Genomic DNA, 18,180 nt, shown 5'->3' on the forward strand with positions numbered 1-18,180 from the left:
CTTGCACATCTCTATCAAGTCACCTCTCATTCTCCTTCACTCCAAAGAGAAAAGCCCTAACTCGTTCAAACTATCTTCTTAAGACATGCCCTGAGATAATTTCCTCTGCTCCCTCTTTAAAGCCTCCACATTTTTCCTACAGTGAGGCAACTAGGACTGAGCCCAATATTCTATTTATGGTCCAACCAGGGTTTTATAAAGCTGTAATGTGACCTTTACTTCCTTAGTCTTCTGCAGAAGTAGAGGCACCGGTGTGCTTTCTGGGCCACAGAAGGATCATCTTAGCTTAGGGTTGGATGGAATACGGAGCCTAATGCCCTGTGAAGTTGTTTGGCGAACGTGTGAAGCATTTAAAGCGAAGCGCAAAGAGCAAGAATGAAACAGAACCTTATGATGACAGTGACTGAAGACAACAAAAGGAGTCTTATATGGAAAACACAATTACAGGCTTGGACCTAATGAGCTGAATGGTCGTTTTGTGCACTGCAGATACACAGCCTCCTGAGATAATGGAAATGATTGTTTATGACTGGTCCTAAATGATATGTTTTAATTATTTACAATATTAGGTAAAAACATGAAATATTAATGCAAATAAAATAAAACAACCCATTCAAAAATGATGTCTATAACAATCTGTATTGTTGCTATGACAAAGAAATCACTCTAGCACAGCTTTTTTTCTGCTCTGGCAATATTCCAGTTCCTTATAATTGGCTGTAAAAAATATATATATAATATTGTCTCTGCTTTTTATGCATGAGGGAGATCTTATGATTGTAGGTCATTACCAGCTTGTTCATGTGGCAACTTTATTTTGGACAAAAGAAAGAAAAAAGAATAATGATGTCTTTCCTTAACAAAGTAATCCTAATTACACAATAGAAAGTTTCTTCAATGATTGAAAATGCAGAAAATAATCAGTATGTCTGGGCATATCTTTACAGAAAATAAAACATGGCCAAAGCTTCATTACAAAAAAAACTTTTGCAGTAGTTTCCACGGATATGTGGTTTATTATTGTTACATGCACTGAGGTACAGTGAAAAACTTCGCTTTGCATGCCATCCACACTGATCATTTCATCACATCAGTGCACTGATGTAGTTAGTACAAAGGGAAAACATTAACAGCGTGCAGAATATAACGTTACAGTTATACAGAAAATGCAGTGCAGGCAGACAACAAGGTACAGGGCCATCATGAAATAAACTGTGAGATCAAGAGTCCATCTTATTGTACAGGAGGTCTGTTCAATAGTAACATAACAGCAGGGTAGGAACTATTCTTGATCCTGGTGGAATGTGCTTTCAGGTTTCTGTATCTCCTTCCCTATAGGAGTGCAGAGAAGAGAAAATGTTTGAGGTACTTGCCTGAGATTCTGACTTTGTTTCAGATTTCCAGCTTCCTAATGTTTTATTAATGAATCTTCAAAGGCTTGATTCAACCTTGCAGCATTCAGGCGACTCAATCATATTTTGTTCTCTGTTTCTGCTTGCTCACAGGTGGAACCCCGTTTACCTGGTGGATTGGGAGGACCAATGAGAAACAAACTTACTGGGGAGGATCGCTGCCTGGAGTTCAGAAATGTGCCTGTGGGTTGGAAGAGAGTTGTCTGGATAACAAGTATCACTGTAACTGCGATGCTGACAGAGATGAATGGTATGATGATATTCAAAATGAGGCAATGTTGTTCTGATAGATCTCATTGTTATTTTCCTGCTCTAACCCGATATCCCTTAACTCCTTGAATATTCAAAAATATACTGACATCTCCAGTTCCATCAATAGAATGTGGCACAAGAGGAGGCCATGGTGAACCTACATGTTTAACCTTTACATCTAATAATCCATGTACCAGCATCCCCTTGTAGAGTAAGATCTATGAGATCCTCACTACTTAGAGCAAACTTTGTTGTTCTAATTTTGAATAGCCTCACATTCTCCCAGCTTATACCCTTATCTGCCTCCATCTTAGATACATGTTTAATCTGATGACTGCTGTTAGCAAATTCTGTATGCCTTTGTCAGAGCAGACTCTCCTATCATGCTTCATATTACGAGGGGTGATTAATAAATCTGTGGCCTAAGGTAGAAGGAGTGAATTTTAGAAAACTTAGCACATTTATTTTTCAACATAGTCCCCTCCTACATTTACACACTTAATCCAGCGGTCATGGAGCATACAGATCTTGGACCTCCAGAAAGTGTCCACAGCAGGGGTGATTGATAAGTTCGTGGCCTAAGGTAGAACGAGATGAGTTATACAACTCTTGTTACATGCACGTGCAGCTCAACTCTTTGAGTGATTATGCAGTTAGTTTGAAGTTAATAACTCAGTTAGTCCTGACGAAGGGTCTCAGCCCGAAATGTCGACTGTACTTCTTCCTATAGATGCTGCCTGGCCTGCTGCGTTCCACCAGCATTTTGTGTGTGTTGCTTGAATTTCCAGCACCTGCAGATTTCCTCATGTTTGCAAAGTTAATAACTCATCTCCTTCTACCTTAGGCCACAAACTTATCAATCACCCCTGCTGTGGACACTTTCTGGAGGTCTAAGACGCTGACTTCTACAAAGAAAGGATCTGTATGCTCCACGACCACTGGACTAAGTGTGTAAATGTAGGAGGGGACTATGTTGAAAAATAAATGTGCTAGGTTTTCTAAAATTGACTCCTTCTACCTTAGGCCACAAACTTATCAATCACTCCTCGTATCTTGGATATGTTCCATTCTTCCTTCTGTCTAAATCACTAATGGAAGTTATGGATTACTGTTTGTTCATGACAAATTATTAATTGGTTTATTATTGCATCATGTACCAAGATACAGTGTTAAAATAGTTTTGCATGCCATCCTTACAGATCATTCCAAACATAAGTATATTAGTGTAGTTGAACGAAAAAGCAATAACAATGTAGAATTTAGTATTACAGTTGCAGAGAAAATGCAGTGCAGGTGGAAAACATGGGTCAATGGATATGATGCGGCAGATTGAGAGATCTAAAATTAATCTTTATCGTACCAGAAGTCCTTTCAAGAGTCTTATAACAGTGTGATACAAACGGCCCTTCAGCCTGTTGGTACATGTTTTCAAGCTGTTGTTCTATCTGCCCTTTGGATGTAGGGAGGAGAATAATCAGCATAGGATGGTTCTTTGATTATGAAGGTTGCTTTGCTGAGACAGTGGGAAGTGTGGATAGAGTGCACACATGAAAATAATAAATTTATTGTAACTCCCTGTTATCTGTCCTTTAGTATGTTAACCTGCAGATAGCAAGTGGATAGTGAAGACTGAATTTAGTTTCAATCATTTTACCAGATTCTATTTTACATCATGTAAATAACTGATGCATGATACTTTATCAAATGTCTTTTAAGTATCTGAATATATTACATCTATTGTGTTTTTCCCATTTTTATCTTGCTAGTTATACTTAAAAAATTTGATCAAACATAATTTTCTGTTCACAAATTTATGGTTATTTTGCAAGTAATCAGATGAAAATTTCTAACAAGTACCTTGTGATGCCATTTCATATTCATGAAATTTTAGCAAGAGTGGTATCAATTTTATTGTTCAATTAGAACAATGAGCATAGACAGTACAGCACAGTAACAGACCTTTCAACCCACAATGTTGGGCTGATCCAATTAAATTAGTAATCAAATAGCCAACTAAACTAATCCCCTTTGCATACACAATGTCCATATCTTTCCATTCTCCTCACATTCATGTGACTATTTAAATGTTTCTTAACAGTCCCTAATATATCTGCCTCTACCACATCACCGGTCAGTGTATCTGCCTCTACCACCACACCGATCAGTGTATCTGTGTCTACCACCACACCGGTCAGTGTATCTGTGTCTACCACCACACCGGTCAGTGTATCTGCCTCCACCACCACACCGATCAGTGTATCTGCCTCCAGCACCACACCGATCAGTGTATCTGCCTCTACCACCACACCGATCAGTGTATCTGTGTCTACCACCACACCGGTCAGTGTATCTGTGTCTACCACCACACCGGTCAGTGTATCTGCCTCCACCACCACACCGATCAGTGTATCTGCCTCTACCACCACACCGGTCAGTGTATCTATGTCTACCACCACACCGATCAGTGTATCTATGTCTACCACCACACCGGTCAGTGTATCTGTGTCTACCACCACACCGATCAGTGTATCTATGTCTACCACCACACCGGTCAGTGTATCTGTGTCTACCACCACACCGGTCAGTGTATCTGCCTCCAGCACCACACCGATCAGTGTATCTGTGTCTACCACCACACCAGTCAGTGCATTCCAGTCACCCACCACTGTCAATGGAAAAATATGCCTCTCATGTTTCCTTTGAAATTACCACCCTTTCACCTTAGGTACATGCTCTCTTGTATGAGACATTTCAACCCTGGGAAAAAGATATTGTCTGTCATCTCTCTGCCTGGCATAATCTTACAAACCTCTATCAGATCTCCCCTCAGCCTCTGCCACTCCAGAGAAAATAACACAAGTTTGTCCGAACTCTCATTATCACACATGCCTTCTAATCCGGATAGCATCCAGGTTAATCTCTTCTGCTCCCCCTACAAAGCCTTGACACATTTCCTATAATGGGGTGACCAGCATTGAATACGATACTCCAGATGCAGCTTAAGTCTTATAAAACTACAACATATCTTCCTGAGTTTGAATTCAATGCCTCAACTAATAAAGGCAAACATGGCATATGCCTTCTTAGCCAGCTTATCAGCCTGTAATAGGTTGTTCCCATGGCTTTTCACCCTGCTTTCTGAAGAAGCTGCATGTCATTTGCAACCTTCAATTGGCTGGACTTAATCATGAATCCAGGGAGTTGTGGAAGGTCATCACTAATGTATCTGTTATTTCAGTTTTAGAAACTTGGGATTTAAGTTATCCAGTCAAAGTGATTTATTTCGTTTCATTTCCTTTCATTTTTACCTTTAGCGTTATTAACCATTTTGTTTACCTTTGTTATTAAAGCCTTGATATTCTCAATTTCTGCAATAATTACACTCAGCGGCTACTGTATTAGGTATTCCTGTACACCTGCTCGTTAATGCAGATATCTAATCAGTCAATCATGTGGCAGCAACTCAATATAAAAGCACACAGACAAGGTCAAGAGGTTCCGTTGTTGTTCAGACCAAACATCAGAATGAGGAAAAAATGTGATCTAACTGAGTTTGACCAGGGAATAATTGCTGGTGCAGATGGGGTGGTTTGAGTATCCTAGAAACAGCTGATCTCCTGGGATTTTCATGTCTCTGGAGACTACAGAAAATGGTGCAAAACAACAAAAAAATAAATGCATCTAATGTGTAGCAGTTCTGTGGGCAAAAATGCCTTATTAATGAGAGAGGTCAAAGGAGAATGGACAGACTGGTTTAAGCTGACAGAAAGGCAACAGTAACTCAAATGTCCACACATTACAACAGTGTTGTTCAGAAGAGTATTTCTAATGCCCAAATGTCAAAACCTGAGGTGGAAGGGCTACAGCAGCAGAAGATGATGAATATACCTAACAGAGTTAGGTGCAGAAAGTACCTAACAAAGTGGATACTGAGTGCATTTTGAAATATCAGTTTTAATGGGCTCCTCTTCAAGTCTCAAAACTAGGTCTAATACCTGGGCACCTGTGCCCAATCAAAACAATTGCATTGATTTAAGAAATTGGCTCATCACCACCTTCCCAAGGATAATGAAGAATGGGCAATAAATGCTAACTTTGCCAGCAGCATGAGGTCCTCTGTTAGTCGGGGTTGACTGCGGACATTGTGTCCTAGCTTGTCTACATGATACACAAGCCAGTGCAGTATTATATGAGGAGTAAGCTTTACCCTATGCAGCATACTTCCCCTCTCCAACATACAGCTGATGAATCCAAATCAACAGCTAAGACTGATACAGATTTGCAAGAGTTTCCAGTCAGCATTGAAGTCAACATAGGACTGCCTAGGGGACTCTTAACTGCAGATTTCCCCTCGAGGTTTACTCCCAGAACCTTCCCCATGATGCCAGGCAGTGAAGGGTTGAGATCAGAATTTTCCTTTTCCTGGATGAGCTGCCAGTCATGGATGAAAAGACCAATCTGCCTGAAACAACTGGTTTTAACGTGTGAGTACCTGCCTTTGCCCCTTCTGCTGTCAGAAAAAATGGTTATGTTGTTGGTCTGATGAGACCCATCTGCTCACAGCAACTGGTCTTAAGGCACCAGTAAAATGTTGTTCCCCTTTCTCCTGTCAGTAATGATGCTTCTGCCAGACTTAGTAGCTAAGCCACATGTAAAGGTCAGGAGCTGGACTTGGTTGTCGGAAGCTATTTGAGACATAAGCCATTGGGACCACTTAATAGGTAGTGGGAGCTTATCACCACTACTCCCTCGCTGCTATGACAGCTTTAAGGGACATCAGCTACCACATCTGACAAAGTCAATAATTTAGAGAAATATTGGCTTAAAAGATTGGACTAATGTTAATATCCACAATTCTATATGGTTCACATGAAACCTTGGCAACACCTGCTGAGTGATAGAATCTGTGTGGACTTTATGTGAAAGTGGGAGAAAAAATGCGATGAATGTGAGATTAGGGTCAATGGGTCATTGATAGTACAGATATCATGGCTAAAAGGTCTGTTTTTGACTCATTGGCCCTTAACCCTAGATTCCCTGAAGTTCAAAGAAACAGGATTTTTGAAATTTAGTTTCTAATCAGTGATACTTGCTTCCTTTATCCCTCTCTTTAGCTTCTGCTTTAAGCAGCATGGTAGCATAGTGGTTAGCACAATCGCTTCACAGCAGCAGTGGTCATCAATCAGGGTTGAATTCCCATCGATGTCTGTAAGGAATTTGTACATTCTCCCTGTGACTGTATGGGTTTCCTACCTCATTCCAAGGTTGTACATGTTAGAATTAGTAGATTGTGTATATTATGTAGCATAGGGGATGGGAACCAGAGTGACAGGGCTAAGAATGGGGCAGTTGGGATACAAGTCAATAGTGGTATAGTGAGACTGTGAGAAAGTACAGGCAGATGGTAGGGCAAAATTGCACTCAGTGGAATAAGGTGAAGTGTAACAAGGGGGCAAAATCAAAAAAGGTGATCAGTACAGGACTGAAGGTGTTATGTTTGAAAGCACGCATTATATTGGGTAAGGTAAATCTTGTATTGAAGTTAGGGATTGGCAGGTATGATGATGTGGGTATCACTGAAATGTGTCTGAAAGAAGATCATTGTTGGGAGCTTAACTTCTAAGGATACACCTTGTATTGAGAGGACAGGCAGGGTTCAGAGAGGGTGATGTGGCTCTGTTGGTAAAAAATGAAATATAATCCATAGAAAGAGGTGACATAGGATTATAAGGTGTAGAATCCTCGTGGGTAGAGTTAAGAAACTACAAATGTAGCCCTGATTGGATTACAGGATATGATACAGCCTGAACAGTAACCAGGATATGGAATATAAATTTTGACTGGAAATAGAAGAAGCATGTAATTTTGGCAATGTTATGATAGTCATGGGGGATTTCAGTATCCTGATAGATTGGAAAAATCAGGTTGCTGCTGGATCCCAGGAGAGGAAATTTGTGGAATGCCTGTGAAATGACTTTTTAATGTTGCTTGTGGTTTATCCCACTAGGGGAAAGGGATTTCTGAATTGGGTATTACCAAATGACCCAGGTTTGATAGAAAGCTTAAGGTAAAGGAAACCTTAGGAAGCAATGATCACAATATGATTGCTGCAGTTTGAGAGGCAAAAAATAAAGTCAGAGGTATCAGAATTACAGTGGAGTAAAGGAAATTACAGAAGCAGAAGAGAGCAGCTGGCCAAAGCTGATTGGAAGGGCACACCAGCAACGATCCGGCATAACAGCAATGGCTGGAGTTTCTGAGGGCAATTCGGAAGTTGAAGGATAGATACATCCCAAAGATGAAGAAGTATTCTAAAGGGAGGATGAAGCAAATGTGGATAACAAGGGCAGAATAAAACAGAAAGAGCATATAATATAGTAAAAATTAGTGGGAAGTTAGAGAAATGGGAAGATTTTAAATGAACAGAAGGGAACTAAAAAAATCCATAAGGGAAGAAAAGGTGAAATGTGAAGCAAGTGGGCCAAAGATATCAAAATGGATAACAGAAGTGTTTCTTAGACATATAAGGCATAAAGGAGAAGTGACAGTGGATATCGGACTGCCGGAAAATGATGCTGAACAGGTGGCAATGGTGACAAAGAAATGGCGGAAGGGCTTCATTAGTATTTTGCATCAGTTTTCACTGTGAAAGACACTAACAGTATGCCAGAAATTTGGAAGTGTCACCGGTAGACCTGAGTTTAGTTGCTATTACTAAGGAGAAGGTCTTTGGGAAGCTGAAAGGTCTGAAGGTAGATAAGTTACCCAGACCAGATGAACAACATCCCAGTGTTCTGAAAGAGGTAGCTGTAGAGAATTTGGAGGTATTGGTGAAGATCTTTCAAGAATCACTAGATTCTAAAATGGTTCCAAAGCACGGAAAATAGCAAATGTCACTCTACTCTTTAAGAAGGGAAGGAGATAAAAGAAAGGAAATTATAGGCTTTTTAGTCTGACTTCAGTGGTTGAGAAAGTGTCAGAGTCCATTATTAAAAGTGGGGATTTGGGCTACTTGGAGGTGCATAACAAAATAGGCCAAGCCAGCATAATTTCCTTAAGGGAAATCTTGCCTGACGAATCTGTTGGAATTCTTTGAGGAAACAACAGTCTGAATAGACAAATGGATGTTTAGTGGATGTTGTTTACTTGTATTTTCAGAACGCATTGGACAAGGTCCTGCACATGAGGCTGCTTAACAAGATAAGAGCCCTTGGTATCACAGGAAAGATATGAGCATGGATAGAAGATAGGCTGACTGGCAGGAGGCATATAGTTGGAATAAAATGAACCTATTGTGCTTGGCTGCAGGTGGCAAGTGGTATTCTGCAGGAGTCATTATTGGGACCACTTCTTTTCACATTATATTTCAATGATATAGATGATGGAATTGATAGCTTTGTGGCCAAGTTTGCAGACAATACAAAGATAGGTGGAGGGGCAGATAGTGTTGAGAAAGGAGAGCATCTGCGGAAGGAATTGGACAGATTGGGAAAAAGGGCAAGGAAGAGGCAGATGAAATATAGTGTAGGGAAGTATATGGCCATGAATTTTGTTAGAAGGAACAAAGGTGTAGACTGTTTTCTAAATAAGGTGATAATTCAGAAATCAGAGGTGTAAATGGACTTGTGAGTCCTAGCTCAGGATTCCCGAAAGGTTAATTTGCAGGTTGAGTTGGTGGTAAGGAAGGCAAATGCAATGTTAGACTAGAATATACAAACAAGGATGTGATGCTGAGGCTTTTTAAGGCATTGTTCAGACCAAACTTGGGACATTGTGAGGAGTTTTGGGCCCCTTATCCAAGAAAATATGGCTGGCATTGGAGAGGGCCTAGAGAAGGTTCACAAGAATGATTCCAGAAATGAATGGGTTAATGTATGAAGTGTGCTCTGGGCCTGTACACTCTGGAGTTCAGAAAAATTAAGGGGGAATCTCATTGATACCTATTAAATTTTGAAAGGCCTAGACTGAGTGGATATGGAGACGTTGCTTCCTGTAGTAGATGCTAGGACCAGAGGGCACAACTTCAGAACAGAAAAAGTCAATGAATATATTTAAAGCAGTGGTTGATGGGTTTTTTTGGTTAGTCAGGGCATCAAAGGTTATGAGGAGAAGGCAGGAGAATGTGGCTGAGAGGGATAATAAATCAGCCATGATGGAATGACAGAAAAGAATTGATGGGCTGAGGCAACACGTTCAACAGGCTGGAGGAACTCAGCAGGTCAGGCAGCATCCGTGGAAACAAGCAGTCAATGTTTCGGGCTGAGATCCTTCATGAGGACTGAAGAGGGAGGAGGCAGAGGCCCTATAAAGAAGGTGGGGGAGGGGAGGGGAAGCAGGGAGGGGATAGGCAGGAAAGGTGAAGAAGGAATGTAAGGGGAAAGCACTATGGGTAGTAGAAGGAGGTGGAATCATGAGAGAGGTGATAGGCAGCTGGAGGAGGAGGCAGAGTGAAACTGAGATGGGGGAAGGGAGGGGGAGGGAATTGCCAGAAGTTGGAGAATTCAATGTTCATACTAAGGGGCTGGAGACTACCCAGACGGTATATGAGGTGTTGCTCCTGAGTTTGGCCTCATCATGGCAGTAGAGGAGGCCCTGTCTGAACATATCCGAATGGGAATGTGAAGCAGAGTTGAAGTGAGTGGCAACCGGGAGATCCTGTCTGTTGATGGGCTGAGTTGCCTAATTCTTCTCCTATGTCTTGTCATTTTGTGGTCTTACGTTGGCACCGGAAGCATAGTGACACATGCAGACCGCCCCCAGCACAATCCTCGGACTGCATTGGTCATTGATATAAATAATTTCACTTTATGTTTCAATATCTCAATTTACAGCACATGTGGCAAATAAAGCTAATCTTTAAAAGATATCATTGCTGTTCATTGTGAGAGAGAATTCTCTCACAACTTCAAGGTCCTTCAACAGAGGATGAAGCAGGCAGGGCCCACACATACACACTAAAGCATACTGTAGAACTAATAGAAGTTAGGATCTTGCTCCCACAAATAGGAATATGTTAGCAGTGATCACTTGGGGATGCCTATTGATCAGGATATTGGGAATAGGTCTCCTGCTTTTCATTAAAAAGAATTATTTAAATTCAACTCAGAATGGCATTTTTGATAGCACAGTACTCTCATTGTCGGTGAACTGAAGTTGGAATTAGTTTATTGTTGTCACATGTACAGTGAAAAGCTTGTCTTGCAAAGTGTTCATATGATCAAATCATTACACAGCGCTTTGAGGGAGAACATATAGAGCAATGTAAATAATGCAGAGTAACGTGTAACAGCTATAGAGAAAATACAGTGCAGTGCAGTGCAAGATCATTTTGTACTGCTGCAAGTTTTTTGCAGCAATACATTGAGGCACCAACTAGAGAAGGGGCAGTGTTGGATCTTCCGTTAGGGAATGAGATGGGTCAGGTGATGGAGGTATGTGTTGGGGAGCACTTCAGGTCCAGTGATCACAATGCCATTAGTTTCAATATAATTATGGAGAAGGATAGGACTGGACCCAGGGTTGAAATTTTTATTGGAGAAAGGCTAACTTTGAGGCGATGCGAAAGGATTTAGAAGGAGTGGATTGGGACAATTTATTTTATGGGAAGGATGTAATAGAGAAATGGATGTCATAATAGCAGAGGGTGAAGACATGACCGCTAAGCTGATTCAGTGTGCTACGTGCATGATGTGGGAGGTCAGGGACACTGATGGTGCCCCCGGCTGCTACAGCTGTGGAAAGTGTGTCCAGATTCAGCTTCTGAAGGAGCATGTTGCAGCACTGAAGAAAGAACTGGATGACCTCAGGTTTATCCGCGAAAACGAGGGTTTTCTGGACAGGACCTACAGTGAGATTGATACACCAAGGATACCGGAAGAGAGAAAGGGGGCAACGATGAGGAAGGAAAGGATGCTTGAAGTACAGGAGACCCCAGTGGATGTACCTCTCATAAACAGGTTCACCTTCTTGGAAGCTGTCAGGACAGAAGATACTGCCAGTCTGAGAGGCGGACAGGTCTGCGAGCCGAAAATTGGTGCAGAAGCAGAGCCGAGGAGTCAGACATCAGGAAGAGCCGTGGTAGTAGGGGACTCCATAGTAAGAGGTACGGAAAGGGGTTTCTGCAGCAACAGGCGAGATTTAAGGATGGTGTGTTGCCTCCCTGGTGCTAGGATCCAGGACATCACGGACCGATTGCAGTGAATCCTCAAGGGTGAAGGTGAACAGCCGAAAGTGGTAGTGCATGTCGGCACAAATGACATCGGGAAGAAGAGGAAGGACATTCTGCAGCGGGACTTCAGAGAACTTGGAAGAAGGCTGAAAAGCAGGACTTCCAGGGTGGTTATCTCTGGTTTGTTTCCAGTTCCTCGTGCTGGAGAGGGCAGGAACAGGGTGATAATGGATCTGAATGTGTGGCTGAGGAACTGGTGCAGGAAGCAAGGATTTACATACTTGGACCACTGGGATCTGTTTTGGGGTAGGGATGAATTGTACAAAAGGGGCGGGTTGCACCTTAATAGGTGGGGGACCAGCATTCTGGCAGACAGGTTTGCCACTGCAACACGGATGTGTTTAAACTAAGTAGTGGGGGGAGGGGATGAACTGGAAATATAAGGATGGAGTTAAAGGGAAAGTAAAAATAAGAAAAGTTAAAAAGGACAACAGAATCAATGGAGTAGAAAGCTCAAGAAGAGATCATACAGTAGGGCCAGGTGAAATAGGAATTGATATGAAAGCAGAGGGGAGTCCCGAATTAAAGGTATTATATATGAATGCACAAAGTATAAGGAATAAAGTAGATGAGCTTGAGGCTCAGTTGGAAATTGGCAAATACGATGTTGTGGGAATAACTGAGACATGGCTTCAAGCGGACAGGGCCTGAGAAATGATTATTGAAGGAAATACATCTTATCAAAAGGACAGACTGACTGGTTGTCTGTTGGTGAGGAATGATATTCAGTCCCTTGCGAGGGGGGGACATAGAATCTGGGGATGTAGAGTCAGTATGGATAGAACTGAGAAATTCTAAGGGTAGAAAGACCCTAATGGGAGTTATCTACAGGACCCCAAACAGCAGTCTGGATGTAGGGTGTAAGTTGAATGAAGAGTTAAAATTGGCATGTCACAAAGGTAATGATACAGTTGTCATGGGGGATTTCAACATGCAGGTAGACTGGGAGAATCAGAATGGTACTGGACCCCAAGAAAGGGAGTTTGTGGAGTGCCTCCGAGATGGATTCTTAGAACAGCTTGTACTGGAGCCTACCAGGGAGAAGGCAATTCTAGATTTAGTGTTGTGCAATGAACCGGATTTGATCAGGGACCTCGAGGTAAAGGAACCATTAGGAGCTGGTGACCATAATATGATATGTTTTAACCTACAATTTGAGAAGAAGGGAAAATCGGATGTGTCAGTATTACAGTTGAACAAAGGGAACTATGGAGCTATGAGGGAGGAGCTAGCCAAAGTTCAATGGAACAATACCCTAGCAGGGAAGACAGTGGAACAAAAATGGCAGGTATTTCTGGGAATAATGCAGAAGGTGCAGGATCGGTTCATTCCAAAGAGGAAGAAAGATCCTAAGGGGAGTAAGGGGCGGCCGTGGCTGTCGAGGGAAGTAAAGGGCAGTATAAAAATAAAAGAGAAGTATAACATAGCAAAGATGAGCGAGAAACCAGAGGAGTGGGAAGCTTTTAAAGAGCAACAGAAGATAACAAAAAAGGCAATATGCCAAGAAAAAATTAGGTACGAAGGTAAACTAGCCAAGAATATAAAGGAGGATAGTAAAAGCTTCTTTAGGTATGTGAATAGCAAAAAAAGTTGACCAAAATTGGGCCATTGAAGACAGAAACCGGTGAATTTATTATGGGGAACAAGGAAATGGCAGATAAGTTGAACAGGTACTTTGGATCTGTCTTCACTAGGGAAGACACAAACAATCTCCCGGATGTGATAGTGGCCAAAGGAACTAGGGTAAAGGATGAACTGAAGGAAATTTATATTAGGCAAGAAACAGTGTTGGATAGACTGTTGAATCTGAAGGCTGATAACTCCCCGGGACCTGATGGTCTGCATCCCAGGGTACTTAAAGAGGTGGCTCTAGAAATCGTGGATGCATTGGTAATCGTTTTCCAATGTTCTATAGATTCAGGAACAGTTCCTGCTGATTGGAGGGTGGCTAATGTTGTCCCACATTTCAAGAAAGGAGGGAGAGAGAAAACAGGGAATTATAGACCAGTTAGCCTGACGTCAGTGGTGGGAAAGATACTGGAGTCAATTATAAAAGAGGAAATTACGACACATTTGGATAGCAGTAGAAGGATCAGTCCGAGTCAGCATGGATTTATGAAGGGAAAATCATGCTTGACTAATCTTCTGGAGTTTTTTGAGGATGTAACTATGAAAATGGACAAGGGAGAGCCAGTGGATGTAATGTACCTGGACTTCCAGAAAGCTTTTGATAAAGTCCCACATAGGAGATTAGTGGGGAAAATTAGGGCACATGGTATTGGGGGCAGAGTACTGACATGGATTGAAAATTGGCTGGCTGACAGGAAACAAAGGGTAGTGATTAACGGGTCCCTTTCGGAATGGCAGGCTGTGACCAGTGGGGTACCACAAGGTTCGGTGTTGGGACCGCAGCTGTTTACAATATACATTAATGATTTAGATGAAGGGATTACAAGTAACATTAGCAAATTTGCTGATGACACAAAGCTGGGTGGCAGTGTGAAATGTCAGGAGGATGTTATGAGAATGCAGGGTGACTTGGACAGGTTGGGTGAGTGGGCAAATGTATGGCAGATGCAGTTTAACGTGGATAAATGTGAGGTTATCCACTTTGGTGGCAAGAACAGGAAGACAGATTACTATCTAAATGGAGTCAAGTTAGGAAAAGGGGAAGTACAACGAGATTTAGGTGTTCTTGTACATCAGTCAATAAAAGCAAGCATGCAGGTTCAGCAGGCAGTGAAGAAAGCTAATGGCATGCTGGCTTTTATAACAAGAGGAATTGAGTATAGGAGCAAAGAGGTCCTTCTGCAGCTGTACAGGGCCCTGGTGAGACCCCACCTGCAGTATTGTGTGCAGTTTTGGTCTCCAAATTTGAGGAAGGACATTCTTGCTATTGAGGGAGTGCACAAGGTTAATTCCCGGAATGGCAGGACTGTCATATGTTGAAAGATTGGAGCGACTGGGCTTATATACACTGGAATTTAGAAGGATGAGAGGGGATCTGATTGAAACATATAAGATTATTAAGGGATTGGACACACTGGAGGCAGGAAGCATGTTCCCGCTGATGGGTGAGTCCAGAACTAGAGGCCACAGTTTAAGAATAAGGGGTAGGCAGGCCATTTAGAGCAGAGATGCGGAAAAACTTTTTCACCCAGAGAGTGGTGGATATGTGGAATGCTCTGCCTCAGAAGGCAGTGGAGACCAAGTCTCTGGATGCATTCAAGAGAGAGTTAGATAGAGCTCTTATAGATAGCGGGGTCAAGGAATATGGGGAGAGGGCAGGAACGGGGTACTGATTGTGTATGATCAGCCATGATCACAGTGAATGGCGGTGCTGGCTAGAAGGGCCAAATGGCCTACTCCTGCACCTACTGTCTATTGTCATTTAAAGGTGAAATTTTGAGGGTACAGAATCTTTATGTTCCTGTTAGGTTGAAAGGAAAGGTTTAAAGTTTGAGACAGCCATGGTTTTCAAGGGATATTGTAAATTTGGTTAGGAAAAAGAGAGATATCTACAATAATTATAGGCAGCATGGAGTAAATGAGGTGCTCAAGGAATATAAAGAATGTAAGAAGAATCTTAAGAAAGAAATTAGAAAAGCTAAAAGATACGAGGTTGCTTTGGCAAGTAAGGTGAAAATAAATCCAAAGGGTTTCTACAGTTATATTAACAGCAAAAGGATAGTGACAGATAAAATTGGTCCCTTAGAGAATCAGAGTGGACAGCTATGTGTGGAGCTGAAAGAGATGGGGGAGATTTTGAACAATTTCTTTTCTTCTGTATTCACTGAGGAGAAGGATATTGAATTGTGTAAGGTAAAGGAAACAAGTAGGGAAGTTATGGGAACTACGACGATTAAAGAGGAGGAAGTACTGGCGCTTTTAAGGAATATAAAGTGGATAAATCTCCGGTCCTGACAGGATAATCCCTAGGACCTTGAGGGAGGTTAGTGTAGAAATAGCAGTGGCTCTGACAGAAATATTTCAAATGTTATTAGAAACAGGGATGGTGCCGGAGGACTGGCATATTGCTCATGTGGTTCCATTGTGATTAACCCCCCCCCCCCACCCCAGCCATGTTTCTAAACTCCAGTGAGAGTACGAGTCCTAGGTTTTGGGATTGCCCGCTAAATCTCTGTACCTTCATCAGTCAGACCATTGATTATTGAAGTTGGAAAGTTGTGGTACATTTGTACAAGATGATAGTTAGTTCCCTGAAGGTGGAATCTCATGTGGATAGGGTGAAGAAAGTTTTTGGTATGTTGGCCTTAATAAATCAGAGCATTGAGTATAGGAGTTGGGATGTAATGGTAAAATTGTACAAGGCATTGGTAAGGCTGAATTTGGAGTATTGTGTACAGTTCTGGTCACCGAATTATAGGAAAGATGTCAACAAAATAGAGAGAGTACAGAGAAGATTTAATAGAATTTTACTTGGGTTTCAGCACCTAAGTTACAGGGAAAGATTGAACAAGCTAGGTCTTTATTCTTTGGAGCGTAGATGGTTGAGGAGGGACTTGAAAGAGGTATTTAAAATTATGAGGGGGATAGATAGAGTTGACGTGGATAGACTTTTTTCCATTGAGAGTAGGGGAGATTCAAACAAGAGGACATGAGTTGAGAGTTAGGGGGCAAAAGTTTAAGGGTAACATGAAGGGGAATTTCTTCATTCAGAGAGTGGTAGCTGTGTGGAATGAGCTTCCAGTAGAAGTGGTAGAGGCAGGTTCGGTATTGTTATTTAAAGTAAAATTGGATAGGTATATGGACAGGAAAGGAATGGAGGGTTATGGGCTCAGTGCGGGTCAGTGAGACTAGGTGAGAGTAAGTGTTCGTCATGGACTAGAAGGGCCGAGATGGCCTGTTTCCGTGCTGTAATTGTTATATGGTTATATCATCGTGAGGTAAATTGTTAGGTCAAACGTCCATTTTAATCTTACAAAGGAACCACTCAGTAGTCTTATAACAGTGTGATAGAATCTGTCCTTGATCCTGATAGTATGTGCTGTTGTTGCGTGAATAAAATCACTGGAGAAAGTTACTGGTAGGTACAAAGCAGCTTCTTTATTCAACAAGACAAGGTACAGCAGGCATCATTCTGAGATGCTTTTGGTGGAAAGGTCTACTGGCCCAACGTGGGGCTCAATATTTGCTAAACAAAAAGGACAATTCCATATTTACAAAGGATAGACAATGCTTTCTTTTGAAGCTACATACAAACTTCACACCTTCTGATTCGCATCCATCCCACAGACACCATCAGTGTCTGGACAGGGATCCACAGCTTTTAGGAATGTGTTGTCCCAAACTGAACCCACAATACATTATCAAGGAACGGAAGACTGGTAGCCAAAGCCATTTGCTAAATGTAAATGACCTAAACCCAAAAATCACTCTAACATGTGCCTTCAGGCTTCTCTATCTACAGGTTGATAGGATGATCAAAGATCTAACTATACACTTTTGTCGCTTTTCTGATCCAAAGTTGCTTCAGAAATCAAGAACGAGTCATAAAACTTGTTGCTTATGATCTTATTTTATTAAGTGTTACAAGAGCAAAGAATAGAATAGAAAGGCAATTGACCAAGAAAAGAAAGAGTAGGGAAAAACTAAAACAAGTTCTTCTTATACCAGATTACTGATAAAAGAAAATTTCATTCAATTCCATTGAAAACAGCTCATTGATTAAATAGTCAGATTCAAATAATGTGACGCCCACCAGTGAAACCAAGCCATTTCCAGAAAAATACAGAGTCAACTGTAACTGCTGAAACACTCACTATGTAGGTGATTGTATAAAAAAATACAAACAATAAGTTAAACCACAAGAAAACAACAATTCATCTCAATCCAACAAAAGTAAAACAAAAATAGAGTGCCAAATAAAATGTAACATCTATGGAGAAAGTGCAGTGCAGGTAGACAATAAGGTGCAAAATCCTAACGTGGTAGTTTACAAGTTCAAGAGTCTATTTTGTACCAGAGAAGCATTCAATGGCCTTAGCAGGGTAGATGTTCATCACCCGAGCTGTACACATTTTCAGGCTTTTATTCAGTGTCTTGTGCTCAACATCTGTAGTGGGACTTGAAACACTGTCTGACAAACAGGGAAGAGGGCTTCCAGCTGACCCACAGCTGATGCTTGGATATTAATGTGGGAGAAGAGGTAAAAGCAGGGATTGATTCCAAGCAGATGAAGATTTCAGGAAATTGAGAGAGTTCCTGTTGATTTGAGAGAGAAACAAGTTGGTTGCCCTGTAACTTCCTGACTTGCCCTGGAAAGTT

The 18,180-nt window shown here is 41.6% G+C and overlaps 1 protein-coding gene across 3 annotated transcripts in view; it reads left to right on the forward strand.

The window, feature by feature from the left end:
- The window catches only part of LOC140714304 (contactin-associated protein-like 5), a 1,942,527-nt gene that overhangs the window by 1,186,504 nt on the left and 737,843 nt on the right, over positions 1-18,180 (forward strand). For all 3 annotated transcript variants that reach the window (XM_073025413.1, XM_073025423.1, XM_073025434.1), the window contains one exon: positions 1,506-1,662. In XM_073025413.1, the coding sequence (XP_072881514.1) occupies positions 1,506-1,662 (157 nt within the window). The remainder of the gene's footprint in view (positions 1-1,505; positions 1,663-18,180) is intronic.

This window comes from Hemitrygon akajei, chromosome 2 (assembly GCF_048418815.1).
Source record: "Hemitrygon akajei chromosome 2, sHemAka1.3, whole genome shotgun sequence".
NCBI lineage: Eukaryota > Metazoa > Chordata > Chondrichthyes > Myliobatiformes > Dasyatidae > Hemitrygon > Hemitrygon akajei.